Below are 21,392 nucleotides of genomic sequence, written 5' to 3'. Positions count from 1 at the left end.
CGTGTTCACATGTTTTCGAGTAAAAGGTTTCAACTCGAACTTACAAGCAATCGTTTAGAGAGGATTCCAGCTAGAGAAATGAATTTTCACAAAAATTAAGAAAATTTGTAAGAAACAAGAAATTCTCTGCTGTACTAGTGTGAGATTTTGTATCGTGCATTTATTAGTGAATCCCGAATACGTGTTTCGTTCCAGTACTGAACAGACATTGTAAACAGGAAGTTCAAAACTAAAAATGATGGCATCTTTAAAACTCATTACTCAGCTAGAAAAGTAACCATCTTCGAGCCAAACGTGTCTCCATCCAATTTCTATGCGATCAAAAACGTTTTAGCAACCAAGTAATTAAAATCTACAATCTCAGCGTTTTAAGTGTAAATTTAGTCTAGGAAAGAAAGAAAAACAGTTTATATAATTTGCTGAAATTGGTTATTAAAGCTTTAACGTCAATTTCACAACTTGAGGCTTTTCTTTGAATTTTGAAACTGGAACTTCATGTTTAGCGCCGATCGAGTTAAATTATAATTAAAGTTACATCTTCTACCTTTAACGCGTTTAGAAAATTCCGCGACGTTCATTCTCTCTTGTGTTCAATTGTAACCTTGAGTTCCTCCCATGCTTGCTAGCGCTTTCTTCTTGCTCCTCGTCTTGCGTTTAACCCCACTTGAGATTAACAACTAAAAGACGAGAGACTCTACATTAATTATACCCAAGTCAACAACAATTATGTAACAAAAGCGTGTGATAGCTTGAATTATTTGTTTTACATAATGTGAAATTCATAAGTTACAAGAAGTTAACAAAGAAGTAAACGCTGACAATGAATCTTTTTTTCGTAGAAATTGTCCTAAATCCATTTTGAATTTTGCGTCAGTAAAATTGGGAACGCAACAGGGATCCTTGAGTTCTACGAGATGTAATCGCAAATAAGGTTTCTTCCAAATGTTGTTCTTGAAATTGCTTGTTATTATGAACAATTTGCACGCGTTCAGACATTGCTGTCAAAACAGACTCCAGTGGCACGGCCTAATTAACAGTACTTGGGTAATTAACAATCCATTGTAAACAATAGGACCCACAACCTATCTCTATCGAATTTTGCCCAACATTTATCATGCAATACCAAGGTGGTCTTGTGGTAAAGCACACGCCTTGAATTAAAGAACGACGGCCTTATCTCTGCCGTCGTTAAATTTAAGTTGCTTCGTAGGGGCTTGGAGTTCAAGCCCCGATAAAACCGGCAAATTTTACTTCTTTTTTTTTTCTTTTTTTCTTTTTTTCCTTTTTTTTTTTTTTTTGTTCATTTTATCAACTAAGAATTTTTTTTAAAGGATTTATGTTTGTGCTATTGGACGAAAATAAAAAAAATACAGAATTTGTAATAAAAGTCAATCAATTCTGGCGAAGACGCTTAAATTACTTTAAAAAAATGCGGAGAAATTCACGATTAAAATTTCCAGACATTCGTCGGGGTAAAATTAATCGATGGAGAGAGAATTCGGTCTGGCTGAAACTATCCTTTTTTGTGGAATAAATTCAAGACACACAACCAGCTACGAGCACTGAATTCAGAAGTGAAATCTTTGGTCGAATTTCAGCTTCGAAAGGCTGCGAGCATTAGTAAAATTGCCAGGTACTATAAATGCCAAATTGTGCAAAATTTCTTTGAAAAGACTATCACGTCTTCCAAAAAATATTTGATCAGCAAAATTCTTCGACAAATACAAATTCAAACACTTGTGGAAAATACGAGCTCTTCTATGACTAGATAAGGGACTGCAAATTTCCAAAATCCTTATCAAATTATATTAAAAAAAAGATATAGGATTCACATTTTTCTCTTGAATTTTTGCATCTGCACGTGCGTCTCTGTTGGCCGTAAACATCGAATTTCAAACGACATGATTTATGTTTACATTAGTGGTTTAAAATCTTATCAGTAATCCAAATTAAAAAAAATTAATGTTCTTTCTAAACAATTCACCAACGGAATGAATTGCACTAAGCGTGAAATCTTAAATTGTTTACTTGCAAGGAAATCATAAAGATCGACAGATCTGCGAATTTTAATCTTCTTGAAGACAAGTCTAAAATAACGAATCCTTTGAAAGAAAATGCATTGAGATTTTGTATCGTTGACTGATTTTGTGTGATCCGTTCAGTTCCTTGTTCCAGTAAAACAGTTTGTTGCACATGTCAGTAAGCAAGAACTCGCTTTTCAGTACAAAGCTGTTGACTAACATCCCGGTTTATTTGAGAAAAAAAAAAACCCTAACGATTGGTTACATGTTTCGGCAACATATGTGAAACTAGGCATACACGATCTGCGAAATACCATCTAAAATTTCATTGTTTTTGGCGGAAACTTATCACTCAAATTTTTTTTTGTTTAGTCAGTTCAAGTTATTTCATTTTCAACTCGTAGTGTACCAAGCAACCTTTTGTGCTAGAACTTTAACTTTGTCTCAGTTACGACTTAATTAATGGTAATAAAAGTGAATTTCTTACCTCAAAATTGTCCAAAGCATTCACCAATATCCAGTCCTTCATTTGTTCTTTGATAAGCTTCCTTCTTTCCTGGATTTGTGCTACCGCTGAAGATTGACGAGGTGAAAGAAAAGGAACTTGGCATTAATGGCAAGTAACACAACTGTACAACTAATTTACTTAACCAGAAATTGTACACATGCTCAATTTATTCTCAAAGGTGAATGCCATACATGTACCTCCTAATTTGTTGGAATAATTACCTGGTACATCAAGGCAATAACAAGGTTATCGGAATAGCACACTTGACTAGCAGAGAATTTTATATATCACCTATGCTATCTAAATAAGATCTTTATTTAATGCTCGTTGAAATGCACGCAGGCTACGACATCACGTTGCAAGAATTGTTCTCGCCAACTCATTTTCTGCAATCATTATGTCTTCAAATGTCTTTTCGCATAATTTCTACACTAGCACGACTTATTTCGTATAAAACGCTGCGCTCATCAAACTGAATGTGCTAATTACACAAATTTCGTTCATTTTTTCAGATACCAGACGGACAAATAAAGCATCGGGAGAGAAAAAAAGGCTGGCCACAGCAACTACGCGCACAGAATTGCTCTCTGCCAGCATTTCAACGTGACGTAATGACAAGCCTAATCGTGCTTTGAGTACCATAAATGAGCATGGCTTTAATCTTTGTTAATCAAAATTTCAATAGGTCAATTATACCAGGTTTTAATAGGCGTTAAAACAAGCTATACGCGAAATTTGGAGCATTTTCAGTTTCCAGTACTAAAAAATGTATATCTTACAAATTTAAGGGATTTTGAAGTATGGGAAGAATGACTTTATCCCAGTCAACCCTTTAAGCACAGATTGTGACCAGTTTGTAATTTCTCCTCACAATATCATTATCTAATCACACACGCAGGTAATGAGAGTAAAGAAAATTATCAACAAAGAATAAAAGGCTTTGATACTCAGACAAATTCTCTCCGACTAAGCATTAACTAAACACAATTAGCATGTGGTGAACAGTAACGAGAGTATGCATGTTACTTTTGTTGTTATTTATTTATTTATTTATTTATTTATTTATTTTTTCTAAATCATAGTTACTCAAATTTCATACAGTGATTCGCTCCAACCGTATTTTTATAGCTCTGCTGAACTAGTCCTGATTAAAAATCGTTTTAAGTGACGAAAAGCGTTTCAAAAAGTCAGTCTTACATTTCTGAATAAAAAGCCCGTGGGTGAACTGACCGGTTCACGGAATGTACAGAAATAACTGGTCTATTTGTCGTTTAAGTATGTTTTGTAGCTTTTAGGTATTTATATCTAAGTATTGCATGGTCGATACGCAGGGCCCCTTCTGGATACCAGCTTAAAAGGGAAGTATCATGGGGTTTTTGATATCTTTTGTTAAAAATGATGAAATAAGACTTTCAATCACCTGCCAAATAATTCTAAAATGACGAGAGGAACGAAATCAGCTCAATTCTTGAAAGAAACAACTTGTGAGCTTTTCTAGCGCATTTTGGAAACAAAAATGCGAGAACTTGAAAAACATTAGCCTAATATTTTTCAAATTTCAATCCAAAGCGGCCTACTCTGTCTTAAGTCGCCTTCAATCGCCTTAAGTTGCCTAAAATCGCTTCAATTTTACAGTGTGTTTTGCTTGAGTCGCCTTAAATCGCCCTAAGTCCCCCAAAGTTACGGCGACTTAATGTCCCAGAGTAGGCCTCTCTGTCTCTGGCCAGAGGCACTAATCGACAGTTTTATTGCACTGGGGTAATAATTTTTAACAAACTTGACAATTATTTCGTTGTTTCTGCTGACAGTCAAACATGTTTGGGTTTTGAAATGACAGCAAACTTTCGTGATACTTCCCCTTTAATTGTTGAACTTTAACCCTATGCCAAGCCTGACGTTTTTCAATTACAAAGCAAAGACCATCAAACTATGTGACTTTTCCTAAATTTGACATATGTTTATTTTTCCCAATTCTGGATTTCTTATCTTTTGGTGAAAAGTTGTCGTGTACCGTTGTTGCCTTTATATTTCAATACGATTCAGTGCGCCCTTAACGATTTCTTATCTGTCTTGGAAAAATCAAATAATGCAAGATGACGTCATAACAGGTAACACTTACTCCTATTTTGCGGACTCCAAAGAGAATAGCTATGGCTGTACTATATGACCTCCAGGTAGCATTATAGCTTTGAAGCTTTTGAAGTTACAAATGCGGGGCACTGCCCCCACCCTCCCCTGGCTCAGTAAGTAAAAAACCCCAAACGGAATAGGGCACATCCTTAAGTAGATATCAGTCCATCAATCGTGATGTGCATTTTTCAAGCTGCTGTTGATCTTCTTAATATCGATTCCTCGCTGTTTTTAAGTCTGGAAAAATTATCTATTACACTCAAGACACTGATTTTTCATAGGTGAGTGTTCCTGTTAGATTAATTAATATTGACGTTTGCTAGGTTGCAGTAGCTAGAAGACTTGTCAAAAATTTCCGGCACAAACTGCCTGTCCGAAAAATGTCCCCCCTCCCAACAAAAAATAAAACACTCAAAATAAACAACCACCACGGGGGATACAAGAGAGGGGATACATTGAAAACCCTCCAGATAGTTTAACCACGTCTTAGGATCAACAGATAGCTCATTGTGTCCTCTACATGTGGTCATCTATGACTGAATTCGAAAATTACGTCATTTATTTCTTCAGCCACGATATTGGATCCTCCATCTTGGATTTACCGATAGCCAAGAAATCACTTCAATTAACCACAATTAATTGAAATTAATGAAATATTGTCAAAGTATACTTCACATCAATTTTATAATATTAAAACTGCTACTGTACACCTCAGCCTATCAGAATAAAAATTAAGCTGCTGAAGGATACCCACCCTTTCTTACGCCTCAGAGTTAAGAAACCATTTCTTTTTTAGGGCCGAGGAGGATTGCCAGTGCAATTCCTTTCCCATGTAAAATTATATATTTTCAACTCCCCCCACTTATCCTTCCCTCACTTTCTCGGAGAAACATACATTTGGTTTTCGGGTGACACCCCCCCCCCCCCCCCGCCCCTCCCCAATTAGAAAAAGGAAAGGAAAGAAAAGTAGTCCTAGCCTTTCGTTAAATTAACAGGATTTCTCTTTCACCTCTGGCAATTTTTCAATAAACATCGGGCCATCAAATTCCCACTCTCCCTCCCTCCTCCCTCTCCCCCTTAAGCCAACCTTATGTTTTACCCACCCCTCTCCACCCCTCTCCACAAACCAATCTGGCCACCCCCCGAAATGAAAATTAATGGTGCCTTAGTTGTGTCTCAAGTATAATACTTCAAAATAAATAAGTTTTTTCATCACTATTAATAGACCTATTCGCAACTAACGCAATGTTGTACCCAATTCAATTCCTCTGGGCGTAAAATGTTTTGTTCTAAGTATTTCCATATCATTTAAATGTGAATGCCACATTAGAATGCAAATGCAATAAACAAAGAAGCTTAACCCCGGGGGATCTGAATTGGGTACAACATTGGGTTAGCCGAATAGGTGTATTAATTAATTAATTAATTAATTAATTAATTTATTTATTTATTTATTTATTTATTTATTCATTCATTCATTCATTCATTCATTTATTTATTTATTTATTTATTTATTAAAAAATTACGTGCGCAATATTTTTCTCATGTCATAGTTTATGAAGGTGCCGCTTAAGCAGGCACAGTAATCGAAAGAGAATGACCTAGATGTTTTAGTATAAATTTCGATTAATATTCCACTTTCAAATTTTAGTTAAATTGATCACGAACTCATTTTATTCACCGAATGTTGCAACTATGCTAATGTAAATTTCTTTTCTGAAAATGTAGAAAGAGAAAAAGTTGTTTGATTTCGAGTCAAAAAACTGTTGTTCCTGTTTCTCAAGTCTTTTATTGTAAATTTTACCTTTTGCACGACTTCACGTAATTAACAATTATTCACCGAAGTGGGGGTGAATAGTGATGGATATTCGCGGCGAGGTAAATATCCATCACTTTCACCGACACTGAGGTGAATAATTGTTTTAGTACATACTACACAAGCTGAATAACTACTGGACCAAAAAATTATTTTACTTCTGACAATATACCGCAAATGGTATGAAATTTTAAAATCTCGCGCGCCACGCGGTAAGCGATTTCTTATTGCAAGAAAGTTCCGTCTCGCTTTCTTGCAGACAAGTAAAACTTTTGGAGACAGTTGTTTACTTCCTACTTCAATTTTTCTGTGAAATTCGTCTTGTTGTTGAAACCATGCTGAAAAACTATTAGATGTTTCATTGTTTTCGTTGTAATTTTAGTGTTCGGCAGTTTTCGTAAACAAGGGATTGTATTTTCATTTTTTGCCTTAGAATATGAGGTTGTAAAGAATGAATGAGTTATCATTTAATGCCATTAAACCAACCTTTGTTACCATTTATGTATTATTTTAAGAGCCGCCTCTTTTATCGAAACAATTTCCTCTTTAAGTAACCGTGGCGAAACGGGAAGCCTTCTTGTTTCTTTTCGGCTGCTCGGAGGTGAATAGTACTTGGCTTATCACCTCCGAGCTAGCCAATCAACGCGCGCGGAAAGTGCTATTCACCTGTGTGGTATATACTAATCATTAATATTGACAGCACGTGAAAAGCAGTAAAATAGACCGGGACAAACAAAAAAAACTCTTGTTCGGAGAAAGTGAATACCGACTGGAACTTGACCAAGATTCAGCCTTCTTATCTAACACCGGTTTCGGATCTTGAGCCTTAACTTGAGTAAATTAATCGAAAAGAATTCTTACTCTAATAGCTTGTTATTTAACAGAAAATATGTGGGGACATTTTAGAGATATCTCGATTTATGTAAAGTAGGAACTTTTTCATTCGCCTGCGCTTTATTTTAACTATTTTCAAACATAAATATCTTAAAATCGAAGACACCCATGAAGCTCAATATCGTTTAGAATGTTTTGCTAGGAGGAACGACCTTTTAACAGAAAAGACAAAGTGTCAAGTTTTATTTTGCCAGAGTGAAAAATGCGGGAATAAACAACATCAACCCCTAAAAATTGATTCATTGTTCACTTTAAAACGCTCTTACAGATATTTTTTTCTAATTTCGCCTACACGTTGTCTAGATTGAGTACTTTAAATCCCTAAAGTTTCGTCATAACTTGTCTGACTAGATTTCGAGATAATCGACAATGTTTTGAATGAGAGGCTACGTGCTACCGCTGCTATGGTAATAGTGCTCGCTTCGAAACCGATGATAAATTCAACTTTGATCATATGTTGAAATGATGATGTAGTATGAAGGAGATCGAAGGTTATCTTCTATGCGATATTATAATTTTAAAACTTCCAGCCTAAGTCCAGAAAAACTGCTGCAATCTCCCGAAATTTTTTGAAGAATCACGTTTGAGAACAATTGCCGAAAAGTGACCATGCTTTGTTTCCCCTTTGAGAAAATCATCTGATACTTTTTTGTGGCTACTGCCTTTTGGTAAGGTCAGTAGCCACTATGCTACCGTGTTGTACGTAACTGTCCGTAAATCGGAAGCATTCGGAATTGCAGAATTTACCCGAAGTTAGGTCGAGTTCACCACGACAGGTTGACGAGATCTCAGTCGTCTTTATTCGTAGATCCTTGTATTTCAATTCAAAATGGCTGGCGCGTCTCTCATGCGTGAATTTTCATGGCGGCAGTTTGTGGTTCTTGGACCGAAAAAACAGGTTTTCAATACTGTAAATCAAAAGATCAACTTCTAAGGAACACTCAGCTGCTTAAAACGAGGAAGTCAATGAGTTCATAGTGGAGAAATGCCTGTTCGAGATTGTGTCAAGGCGAAACATGTGCGATCGGAAACAAGATCTGCAAATCATCACACGAGCTGTAGACGTTCTCGGAACTTGTGTGCACTGGGAATCCACTTTACAAAATACCACAGGTTTGAATGTGAATTTTACCATGCTTTATGTTAAATTGGTCGATTTGTCATATTTCAAATAGCTTTGGCGAAATTTTCGAAAAACGAGAAATTGTGCTTTAGTGACTCCCAGTTCGCTTGGATCGATCGCCTTCTTATATAGCTTCACTCGAGGCGAAAATTAAACGAATTTGCTATTCAGGCGTGAACACAGGTCTGTCTAAATAAATTTTTCAATTAAGAAGCTTATTGTCTGTTTATCTGTATGTCTTGATTCACGGAATTTCTTCACCATGCGATCTTATGTAAACCATGTGGGAGAGTCAAACCATATATATTGCTGTCCCCTGTGTATTAAGGTGTATAACCTAACCGAAATCCTCTAGCCCATACCAAAACGGCCCATATGACAACAGGATCAAATTACGCTGCACAATTTTGGCACTGACTGGAGCTGTTCATTTACCCCTCTGGATTTTATACGACATTGCTTTAATTTTTATTGCAATATTCTACAAAAATAAAACAGTAGTAGACTGCCTTTTATTCCAGTTGGTGATCATGATCAGATCTACGGGCATTTCTTGTTCGACAGAAAGAAAACAGTTTTAATATCAGCAAATTTTAGACCCAGAAAGGTAAAACAAATCTCTATGACAAAGCCCACTTCAAAGTACATTATTGAACAGTTTTCACCTTTGCCGCACTGTTTCTTTCTTATCCAGCAATAACAGCTTGTTCTCTTAGGTTCTTTTCCCTTATTTCCTCTTTCAATTCCCCTCTGATTAGCGCTCCTGAAAATGCAAATAATCAACTTTATGAATCTGTCACAAATGTTTTATATTTATGAAGATCTAAATAAAAGAAGGCCCAACTGAAGATCTCCGATTTCAGTCGCAGCCTCCATAGAAATACTTCAAACATCGCAATAAATCACCCCGATAACCACATAATCAACAACAAGAAACTGTTTGAGAGATCAACATCAAAAACGGGTTAAATAATTCGACTCTCATCTGAACTGTATTCGATAAAACATAGCTAAGCCGTCTGCCGTAAAAGCTCTTGTAGGGCACCTTTTTGAGATCGGATATGTTAATAAACCCACTTCTCCTCTATTAAACCCATCACAATCACCATTTACCATGTTAGAGAACACAAGTCAATGCTTCAAAACACTGGCAGACTAATGATTTAGTGCTCCTATGCAAAAACATGTCTTCAATGTGTAGGCATCATTCAGGCGCGGATCCAGGAGAGGTGAAATGGGTGAATTTTCACCCCCCTTTTTCTGAGTTCCCTTCTTTCTTTTTTTTTTTTTCTTTTTTCTTATCCCTCAAATATTGAAATAATATTTGATTTCTCTGATTTCTCTGATTTAGGTGGAGAATGTGCATAAGCGATGACTGGTTCTACCAATCAATTTATTCATTTGGAGCCCACAAACACACTGTCCAGCATGTAATCCAAAAACGCCTCGTTTACATCCTTTAGCGACGTGCGTTGTCGTCGTCCAGGCCAGATCTGTCTTCTCTGCCATTCCGACGGCGTGCGATTTCGATTTCTAGATACTGTTTGTAACTCTTAATCAGTTTTTGCTCCTCCATCCACGATGGCAGAGACAAATAACCGTGATAAAAAGCACAACATCTTGCAACAAAAGCAAATAGCCGAGCCCGGCAATCTGACCAAAGGTGCAAGATAATGTTATTACACGGTTCAAATCCTATCCTTACGACGATAAAAAAGAGAGACTATACTGTCACCAGACGCACTGAAATGAGCCTTACCAAGCCTAAACTAAATGCCACAAACGGCATAAGAACGACAGTCGCTAAATGGAAACAACAATAGGTCAAAATGACCTTTAAGATCAATTCGGCAACACATGCGACAGTTAAACACATGGTAGCCTGCGTAGCAGTCGTTTCCGTTTCTTTCAAGCCAAGCGGGTCAAGCGCGCGAGGGCATTTGGCAAAAAGGAGCAAAAAAAGTAGGAGCGGGGGGGAGGGGCGGGGCAGACATTTTACCGAACGCCCCCAAATGGCTTCGCTCCCTTGGGGCCTACACTGTCACGTCAAATGTCACATGAGAACCAATCATTTTTAACTTCTGGTAAATCTGAGCGAAAACAGAATCGCGGCGGGCAACTTGTTTACTTCAAGTTGCAGTATTTTAGAAGATTTTCTCGAACCTCTACTTTTTTGCTCCTTTTTGCCAAATGCCCTCGCGCGCTTGACCCGCTTGGCTTGAAGGAAACGGAAACGACTGCTACGCAGGCTATACCCGTGAGGGCAAAACTTTTATTTAGGCTAAACACGCACATGAGAGTCGCGCAGGCTTGTCAACCCCCATTATTTTTATGATTGCATAGTTTTTAGGAATCAATGTACACACGGTAAACTCTCATTGTTCTTGCAATAATTCGAATGCAACAAGGCACCAAAAGCTATTTACTATTTCGACAAGAAATTAGTCGTCCTGGTTTAGAAATTCGCAAATGAATTTACAAATCTAAAATAATATAATTGGCATTTGTGTTCGCCTAAAATTCGAAAATGTTAATTATTCATCGGAAATCAATCATGATGATGCACAGACCTCAAACACCTCAACCAGGCTTTGGTTCTATTACATTATTACAAAAGTTCACCCCCCATTTCAAAATCCTGGATTGAATTTAATGTAAATTAAAAATGACATATTTGTGATGCACAACCCATTAGTCATTATTACTATGTTTCAGTTAGCCTGGGTATCAGGCCTTCCTAAGGGAAGGGGAGGGGATAACGGGGGAGGGGGAGGGAGAGGGGGAGAAGAGGAGAGGAACTTTAGAAACCCATCCATTATTGATATGAATTGTTCATATTAACATCACCTTTAAATCAGGACTTGTTCAGCCCAACATTCAATCAAAAGAGCAGCTTTCAATTGAATGTTCTAAAACCAAAACAAAGTGATCACTGACCAATAACAACAGACACAAACAGCGCAATGAACCAATCAGAATTCGTAATTTCGAGATGAATCAGAGGGGGCTAATTCATCTCGAAAGCTTCAATACCCCAGCAACTTTGTCATTAAAGAACAGAATTCTAAGGTTAATTAAGGGCTCTCCTCGTAAAGCACCAAAGAGTTTGCTGAGAGCTCCAACCCAAGTATTATTTAACCTATGATATTTCATGTAATTACTGATTGATTGATTGATTGATTGATTGATTGATTGATTGATTGATTGATTCTGTTAACAATGTCATGTAAACGCTAGGTTTAGTTTAGTGGAAATTAAAAAGATTACCAGTTTTATTAATGTATTGCATGCAGAGACTTCGTGTTCTTTCCTTTCCCCAACGCCACGCGGACCCAAACTAAATCATGCTGGATTACAAACATGCTACCATTTGTTATTCTTTGTTAGCATTTTTCTGATTACATCATAGCTCCGACCTAGCTTTTTGAAATTCGAATTAACTCAGCCACTGTACTGTCAAGCCAGCAAAGTATTCTGTACTTTAATCCCCACCATTTGTTTGTAAACAAACTGATTGTATCATTTCAAAGTTCTCACCTTAATATTTCGTCTTTATTCAGTGATTTCAGACTGCCTTCTATATAATTCCGTCGTCACATTTCCACTTTGACTAATTCATAAATTTACTGACCAAGCTTCTCTGAAATAGCAGATTATTACATCAACATTTAATTTCAATTAAGTTGCAAGAGTAATTGCAATTGTTAAAAATTAAACAAACGATTGATAGCTCTATGCATTTAGAACCGCTTTCACGAAATGTTATCGCTGCAGATACAATGTTCGTTCCTATTTCCCTTTCCTGTTTTATTTTATTATCTAAGTTAGCAAATAACATTTAGAAATTACTATCCCGTGTATGTTAACGATTTGCAAATTTTGCGTGCATCAATGGCGTCATGGTTTACGGCATGGTTCACGGCGTACAATTTTGACTAAGCAGAACAGTTTCAACATTATTTCAAATGTTGAAATAACAATGATACATAACAATCGTATTATATTCAAGGTAGAAGTGTCTTTTACGGAGCAGGATTGAGGCCAAAATATCTGTTTTATATACAAGTTTCCAAATAATCTGCTTCGAGCGAACAGCAAGGCAGCGCACGTGTTGTTAATTATTTCCAAAGTAGGGCTTACCTTCTACCTTTGTGCAAACTTCTTTCCTTTGTGAATGTTTTCAAATTTCACAAATTTTCGCTTTTAATCTCAACAGTTCAACCGATGTTCCGAAAGGATGACTCCGAAATCCGCGAGATGCTTGCAAAATTAGTCATGAATATGAATAAGAAACTGCAGCCAATCGCTGTTGATTACGTAAAAAAAATATTTTACGCGCTCTTGTTTGCACGTACAAAGAAAAAGATACTGCACGTCCTGGGTAAGTTCCCATGCAAAACGAAATTAAATTGTATTAGCAAAAAAGGTTGCCGTGATTTCCAAATTAGTGCACGTAATCGCATGAGGCCGAGTAGAATTAAGGGTTTATTTCCATTTTTTAGACATCAATCATTTTGATTCACCTTCACTGTGAAGCCTTCTACCGCTTGAAAATCACACGATTACAGATCAATAAAAATAGCAAACCTTGGGTCCAAAGAATGAACTTGCAGATTAATTTCTTCCATTGAATTAGACCTGATCCTTCCTCCCATCAAAAGGGCACTGTTATTATTGTTCGGTTATCGTTCGTTGGAAGAAGCCGTAGCGAGGTGAAAGCACTTGGTCGCGGCCATGAATGATTTCAGTTTTTCAACCAAACAAATCCGATCAAGTTTTTAGCTTTTGACACAAATACTGTAGTCTTTTGCCGTTTCTTGTAAGAAACGAAAGTTCATGCATCTTTAGGAATTTCCTTTGTGGCTGTAGCACTTGATTTCCAAGTATTTTTGGCAAAAAACGTGAAAGAAGTCGTTGTTGTCGCAGCGCAAAATAACAAACAAAATGTTGAAATGGCGTGCTCAGCCAATCAGGAGCATTGACGTATTTTCGCCTCTCAACCAATCAGGAGTGAATAATTTTGTCCTCGTTGAAAGGAAAATTAAGAAAAAATGCTCTCTGTCTCGACCAATCATCATTTAGTAATTTTGCCCTCTATGTTATAAAAATGAGGAAATAAATATTTCAAGGATGTTGGAAAAATTGTACGGAGATGTTTTTCAAAACGCATCTATACCCATGTATGACATTTCGTTGTCGGATGGTAAACGATTAAATGTCATCAAAGCGCGACTTTAGACTAATTTCTTCGTCAATATAAGTATGGAAAACAAGTTCAAATGCCTTAATTTAGCTGACTGAACCGCCAAAAAGGCAATTATCCCCTTGGTCCTAGCAAGTCATCTCCTAAAACGAGAAAGCGCCGTGTGCTCGACTCACAGTTACGTTTTAAATTTCGGTCATGAAGATCTTAATTGATTGTCTTGTTTATTTTACTGACACACCGATCGCCGTAAAGGCTGATCCACCTTCCCAGCGCATGCCATGGGAGAACTGCCGTACGGTTCCCAGCCAACAGCTACCACATGTGTGCTGTGGAGCTGTCGCTTAAAGTGGTGTTTTACACCCGCCTTGGCAGTAAAGGGTGCCTGATACACGGCCTTCTGTCGGTGCCCGACGGCTATGCCATGCTGATGAGACCTAACAATACCAAAACAGCTGTCCATGGCTGTCACTGCCCGGGTGATATGCCTGTGCGCATGCGTAAGGTACTGGCCAGGCCTTGGGTTGGTGAACGAGTGTGTCACTTGCTTTAATTAGTTGCCTTCATGAAGATCTTCACTAATTCTTGTAAATTTGAAAACGTATGTTGTTTTGCTCATTCGTAGAAAAGTGTGCGCGCGTGGAAACGTAAGCGCGCATCATACAAGACGAGACGCTTCTCTAACTTGTCTACCCGCAAGCTGTGAGTTGTCTTTTAGCCACCAATGCCTGAACTTTTTTCGCAAAACGCTGCATAACATCGTTTCTCTTAAATAAAGTGACATTGCCTGTCTTTAAAAAAAAAAAGCTACAAGAAGAAAATATTTTTTGTCATAATTCCGCGAGGCTTCCTGCACTGTAAGTTGTCCAAACATATTGAAAGCAACTGATCTTAAGAGCGACTTTGTCGCATGCGACAAGCTTACGACAGACCTACTCTAATTTGTGGCATTATGCAGACCGCTGCCTGGTAGGCAAATCAAATCTGATTCGAACTGTAGCCGCCTGGTCTGTTTTTACGAGAAAGAAACCTACCCGGTCAAAGTCCAGCCTAAAGGCCTGGAACGATAAGTGATGCTTGCATAACTGATATGATAAATACAACAGACCAAAACTGAACATCGAACGCTGTTTGATGTAGCTCAGCTACACGGGAACTCGTGAACTGATTGAAACCTGAAACGCGGAAACTGAAACTTTACAAATTAACATTTTCTGTATGTTTTTACTTTTTACAACCGAAAACCGAAATATAATTTGTTATAGATTGCATATAGCTGCAATTGGCATATTACAACATACTATAAAGCTGACAGAGAAATTTAAATTGTAATGCAATTAAGTATCACTTTTGAATTTTAAAGAAGACATGCTTTAACATGCAGAGATTTTTTTTTTCAGCAGTTCAGCATTAAAACTACTCCCAAAAAGGTGGGTACAATACATTCTTTACTTTCCTTATATTACAGTGCTTCTATTAATTACAAAACATTTTCCCGGAATAAGAGAACCGGCCTTCAGACCGTGATCATTCCAGACCGTTCTATCTCACTTGTGGCCAGTCGTCTCTCTTTATTGACCCTTGCCCACCCTCGTCACGCGCAACAGGTCAACATAAATTTTAATAAACTGAAAGTGAAACTATTACAGCTCGTTGCTCATACTGAAACGCTGCTAAATCAACAGTTACCTGTGTTATCAAAACCGTCCTTACTGTTTCAATCGAAGCACTTTTAACTCGCTGAGTACAAAATGTCTCTTCTGGGAGAATATTCCTGTGATAACACTTCAGCTCCGACATATTTATCTTTTTCCACGGCCTCGTGCACTGCACTAACAACAATTGTTGCGTCGGTGGGAAACTTCCTTGTGGTTCTTGCAGTTTTCCTGAACCCAAACAAAGATCTCAGATCGCCGTTTAACTATTTGGTGGCGAATCTTAGTTTTGCGGACCTTGTTGTTGGACTGATCACCGCTCCTCTGGCTACAGCATTCCACATCTTGGAAGGAGTTGGCAAGCTAACCAAGCAGTTTGAAGACGGCGTGCATATCACTTATTTCGTATCCTGTACCGCTTCGCTCCTCAGTCTTACAGCCTTGGCGGTAGATCGGTATGTAGCCATCACTTACCCATTGATTTACAGAACAAAGCTCAACCCACTTCGCGCTTTGCTTGTCTCTGTGGTGGTTTGGGTCGCCTCCATCGCGCTATCCATGATTTACTTCGCCGTCGGCTACAACAAATTTCGGTTTATCTTCGCCAACACTGCTGTAGCAATCACTTTCGTCGTGCTGATTTTCACAAACGTGAAAATCTTCAAGTTTTTACGATGCCAGGTTAGTCAATGGGACAGTCTGCATGACAGCTCAGAAGAAAACATGGCGAAGAAGCAAGCGATCAAGTGGGAAAAGAAGATTACAAAGACGCTTGTGATTGTGTTATTGTTATTCTTAGCTTGTTACTTGCCATCGTGCATTTGTATTTATATAATTAACTTCTGCACTAATTGCGATTGTGAATTCATTCACTGGGTGAGAGACACCCAGTTTGTTTTGGTGATGGCAAATTCAGGATTGAATCCGTTTGTGTATGCTTGGAGACTAGAGAACTTCCGGAAGGCTTTTAAGAGCATACTGACGTGCCATGGATGCCTCAAACGACTGCGATCGATTTCAATAAATTTACCTTTATCTACAGTTAGTACTGATACCACAAGTGGATAGACTAGCGCAGTAGAAATAACTGTGGAGCAGAACTGATATAAAACCATCGCATGCTTGCTTAATAGATCTCAGTTTAACTAGTTCGCCTTTGTAATTAAAGATAAGTAAATAGGACACACAGTAATGCGTCGCAGAAATTTTTGGGGTCATGCCTTTACTGTCAAATAACGTGAAAGCCTTTTTAGCAATTGCCCGATATAAAATCATTAAAAACGATTTTAGGTTGTCGGAAATGATCAGGATGGAATGCATAGTGAAGAGAGTGATTTGGACCGTCAGCGAGCAGTAAAAACTTCACACACGACATCGCTTCCTTGCCACGCAAATTATCGAGCAAATGTGATGAAATGTTATTTAGACCCGCCGTGTCACGTTTGATACCTTGCTTATTTCATGAAATGAATCTTCCAGTTCATAGTTGGGAGTGTAGAGCTAAAATTTTTGGTTGTAAATATCTAATTTGAGAGACAAAGTAAAATAATTTACTTTAAGGTGGCTTACTACAGTTTTTGTACTATGCGAGCTTTGCTATGCCAAGGAACGCGAAAGCATCACGCGCGTGTCAATCTCGTTCCCAAAGCCCTCGTTACCCTTGTCCAGCGGAGCGGGAAACGAGAGACTCTGGGATAAAGCGTTTCGGATGACAAGATTCTTGTCATGAGTTTAACTGCGCAGGCGTAAGCACTTGACAAAATGGCGACGAATGAAGAGAAAGTATTCCACGATGGTATTGAATTTTCTGTAACAAAATTAGGAAATCCTAACCTAGAATTGAAAAAGAAGCAGTACGATGAGATTGGGGCCATTTTTCTGGAGAAAAGGGATGGACCGGACTGTGTTGCCAACGGCTTTTGACAAATCGCTCTGTTGCAAACTTGAAAGTGAAGGTAAACAGAAAGACTCGATAGTCATCGTTGTGTCGCTGTTACATGCCAACGTTACAGCTCCAACCTATTTGTCATATTTGTCAGCATCGGTTCACCATATTATGACTATCGCGCGTTGCTTCCGTCGGTAATATGTTTGTCGTTTTAGCTGTCTTGCTTGATCCAAACAAAGACTCCGATCGCGCTTCCGCTACTTCGTAGCCAATCTTGCAGTTGCGGATCTCATCATTGCCCTGCTCACTTGTCATCCTTAACATCCCCCTGCATTATAGAGCAAAGTTAAGCCCAGTCAGGGCTTTGTTAGCCTTTGTGGTCGATGTCGATTGCCTCGGTACTATTATCGCTAAATTACTTTCTCGTTGGGTACAACAGATTTCAATCTTCTAATATTTAATGTGTTCGTGTAATCCACCCAAAAATACCTCAAGAAATATTCTTTTGGTTCTTTGAGGCTTGAATTTCTTAGTTTGTCATGTCATTACATGAGAATTCCTAGTTTTGCGATAAAAAGAGAGCGATTTTTTTTTTCTGTCGGTAAGCCCAGAATGAAAGAAAGAAAATATGCAGTACTGGTACTTTGAAGCACAACAACTTACCACCCGATTAAATAGCTAGCGGAAGACGTCGTTTAATTTTTAAAGCAACTAATGGACAAATTATCTTTAAAACGTTAACAGTGATGAATAAAGAATCGAGAAAAATTATGTTCTGTCTTTGAGCTTCTTGGCGTTTGTTCTTACCCTCATCCAAAACCTTATCGCCTTATCGTGAAGCATGTTGTATATTCAAATTAATTCATTTATTCATCCTTCACGGGTATAATATTATCACGAAATCACAGAATGACAAGCTCCCTGTTGGCTTGATAGCTCAGTTGATACTACACTGCACCGGCATCGCAGAGGGCATGGCAGCTTTGAATCTCGTGCAAGCCTGATATTTTTTTTTTTTCAGGCTAGCTTTCTTTTCGCAACTGCTTAGCCGCGCACAAACTGCGAGGATCTTTCTTCTACTTAATCTTTCATCCGCAGTTCAAATATATGTTTGATATATTCATATCCAGCTGTCAACTTAAGTTCCATCCCTTTATTGAAAACCACATAGCAAAATTCATGACTTCCCACAATTATCATTCCTCTTGTAAAAAGAAATGAGTGCAAAATAAACAGTGACGCCCACATGCAGCGACCAAATTTATATAATACATCCTCTGCACTCACTGATAATAATCTTTATTTATTTTTGGCCTTACATGCTTTACATCGTGCAATTAAAAGTTTTTCTCAAAGCTCAATTATTACAATTTGGAAAGATTCCTCGTAATTACTTATTACAGTACAGTAGTGAACGTCAAAATAAGGATGTAATCAGGCTCACGAGTCGCTCATAAGAGCCTTGTGTATTAGTACGTTAATTTTCTCAATTATAATCAAGTAATAAATATTATTCTATTCATTCAGGACCCATTCAGTGAAGGTGAAATCTTGCAATCAAACACAGCTGCCCATGGTCACGTTTATGGTTTTACATATCCGTCATAATGCCCTTTTAGTGGATAAGTCGAAGATAAGCTTTGAACTTTGCTCCAAACTGACTCACTGATTTTTCCGGGATTTTACTCGGGAACGTTCCGGAATGTCCCTTCTAAACAAGTATCCTTGTACCAACGTCACAGCTCCAACTTATTTGTCATATTCGTCAGCATCGGTTACCATATCATCGACTATCGTTGCTTCTGTCGGTAGTATGTTTGTCGTTCTAGCAGTCTTGCTTGATCCAAACAAAGAACTCCGATCGCCCTTCAGCTACTTCGTAGCCAATCTTGCAGTAGCGGATCTCATCGTTGGCCTTCTCACTTGTCCACTGGCTGCCATATATCTCATTTCCGAGGCTTTCAAACAACCATATCAACAGTTCCGAGTCTGGATGCATATGTCCTACTTCATTTCTTCGATAGCTTCGCTTCTCAGCTTAACCGCCTTGGCGATTGAGCGCTATGTCGCTATAACATCCCCCCTGCATTATAGAGCAAAGCTAAGCCCAGTCAGGGCTTTGTTAGCCTTTGTGGTGGTGTGGATTGCCTCGGTACTATTATCCCTTAATTATTTTCTCGTCGGGTACAACAGATTTCGTTTCATTTTCGCTAACACGGCCGTAGCCGTTACCTTTAGTGTGCTCATATTCACCAATACAAGAATCGTCAAGTATTTGCGCTTGCAGGTTCACCGATGGGACAGCATACACGACAGTACAAGCGAAAACTTAGCGAAGAAACGAGCAATGGAATTGGAAAAGAAGATAACAAAAACTTTGATGGTTGTATTAATTTTATTCCTAGCTTGCTATTTGCCAGCATGTGTCTGTATTTACATCGTTAACCTTTGTTCTAAATGCGACTGCGAGTTTATTCACTGGGTTAGGGATATCCAGTTTGTCTTGGTCATGGTAAATTCAGGCGTGAACCCATTTGTGTATGCTTGGAGATTAGAACATTTCAAGAAGGCATTTAAGAGTATTTTGTCATTTCGAGCTTGTTTCAAAAGGACCATTCCAGCAATTAATATACAGCTATCAATGCGACATACGACTGGCACGTCTTCTGCCATTGTTGGGAGAGGTAGCCCGATTGAAATCAAGGACGAAGATTCGAATTAACCCGATAGAAATCAATAAAGTGCGGTTAAATTAATAGTTAATAACAGAATTAATGGCTTGTCCCGCAAATAGTTACAATACTAATCGAGGCGGAACAAGACGAATACAGGAACACTTTAGAAAAGTAACAAGAACTTACAAATACAGGCATGCAAAAACTTTACGTACTAACAGATTTAAAGTATTTTACACTAGTTTACAGAATAAAAGTGATAATAGTAAATGGAACAATTATTTAGTTAGTCCTAATTTTTTAATTATCATAGGGATTTCAACATAGTCATCTTTTTTTTCCAGGACATCAAAAAGCAATTGGCGAAGTAAAATGTTAAATGTTTTAACTTTCAATCAGTTCCTTATATTTTTCAGCGTCGTGCTACTCAGTCGAGTATGATGCCTCCTAACACAAACGTGTTCTTGCGCAGTGTATCACTATGACTGTACGGGAAAAGCAGATCTTGCTAAAAGAAAACTGGGAGAAGCCAACTAGTTTTAAAGACTAATCGGAAAACTTTTATAAACAACAATGACTGGCAACCCCTTTTTTTTCTTTTCGGACTCCAATAGCCCTTGCTATGACAAGTTAATTTTTTTTTTCGGGACTGTCATAAAGTGCGCAAAATCCCTTTTATTAGGAGGCATTCTCCCTAACTGATACGCGAGTCTCTAACGGACCCTCCTACCGTGCGTAGAGGTTATGCGCACTACCAACTAGACGTCGTTCATTTCGCGTTAAAATTTAGCCATGTTAAAAAAGGCCGAGCAATCACTTTGTAATGACGTATACTCTTAGGAATACAGTGTGGGAATAGGAAGCACTTCAGATCGGATGGTAGATTCAGTTTGTTCAATATTTGATTTGGAAACAAGATAACTAATGTGTACGGTAGTGCGTAATGCATTTCGTCTACCATTAAAGTGTTGGGTCATTGTTATACTGATGTGAAAGAGTACAGTAAAACGATAAACCTGGAGGAGAAGCAGCTATTTCAGTTGACACTGTCCGATTTTAAAGCTTCGAGATTACGCGATAAGCACGAAATGCAGTATAGGTAGCCGTAAATCTTTGCAGTTCAGATGTAATTACGTAGTTCTCAGTGCCATCACAGGGCGTAGTGGAGTCAAATTTGACACTAATTACGACTACATCTACCGAGAAATTGCAGTGCAAATCGAGTTTCTTGACGTGATCGTGATCACCAGTATATCGCCAGTAGCCTCGTTTGAAAAGCTTCGCTTTCCGACGTCGCCCTTCGGTCGATGATCGCTCCCCCACAGGTGACCTAATCTTTCAACAAACAGGTAAGGAGATCACAGGACGCTTTGTTAGGTCAAGTTTATGTATTTGCGCTAAATTAACCCGGTGAATTATGATCAAATTTGACTCCTCTTGAACGTTAACCTTACTGTAGGGGTGGACTAAACCCACATC

At 38.2% G+C, this 21,392-nt stretch overlaps 3 protein-coding genes and 1 long non-coding RNA gene across 4 annotated transcripts in view; 2 read left to right on the top strand and 2 right to left on the bottom strand.

Moving 5' to 3' along the window:
- Window positions 1–21,392, bottom strand: part of LOC146473783 (uncharacterized) — a 158,870-nt gene that overhangs the window by 105,012 nt on the left and 32,466 nt on the right. The window lies entirely within an intron of this gene.
- Window positions 9,158–12,734, bottom strand: LOC146473789 (uncharacterized). Its single transcript, XR_014866262.1, has 3 exons — window positions 12,633–12,734; window positions 12,030–12,132; window positions 9,158–9,255 (listed from the first exon to the last, which is right to left on the bottom strand). It is a non-coding gene; the product is annotated as an uncharacterized LOC146473789 (long non-coding RNA).
- LOC146473788 (adenosine receptor A2a-like) lies at window positions 14,664–16,964 on the top strand. The gene has a single exon (XM_085117609.1). It carries the CDS (start codon window positions 15,447–15,449, stop codon window positions 16,416–16,418), a length of 972 nt encoding a protein of 323 aa, XP_084973735.1. The 5' UTR covers window positions 14,664–15,446; the 3' UTR covers window positions 16,419–16,964.
- Window positions 18,415–20,615, top strand: LOC146473787 (adenosine receptor A3-like). Its single transcript, XM_085117608.1, has one exon. It carries the CDS (start codon window positions 18,941–18,943, stop codon window positions 19,958–19,960), a length of 1,020 nt encoding a protein of 339 aa, XP_084973734.1. The 5' UTR covers window positions 18,415–18,940; the 3' UTR covers window positions 19,961–20,615.

This window comes from Pavona decussata, unplaced genomic scaffold (genome assembly GCF_977016875.1).
Source record: "Pavona decussata unplaced genomic scaffold, jaPavDecu1.1 SCAFFOLD_92, whole genome shotgun sequence".
Taxonomy (NCBI): Eukaryota; Metazoa; Cnidaria; class Anthozoa; order Scleractinia; family Agariciidae; genus Pavona; species Pavona decussata.
This window is presented reverse-complemented; position numbering and strand designations above follow the sequence as displayed.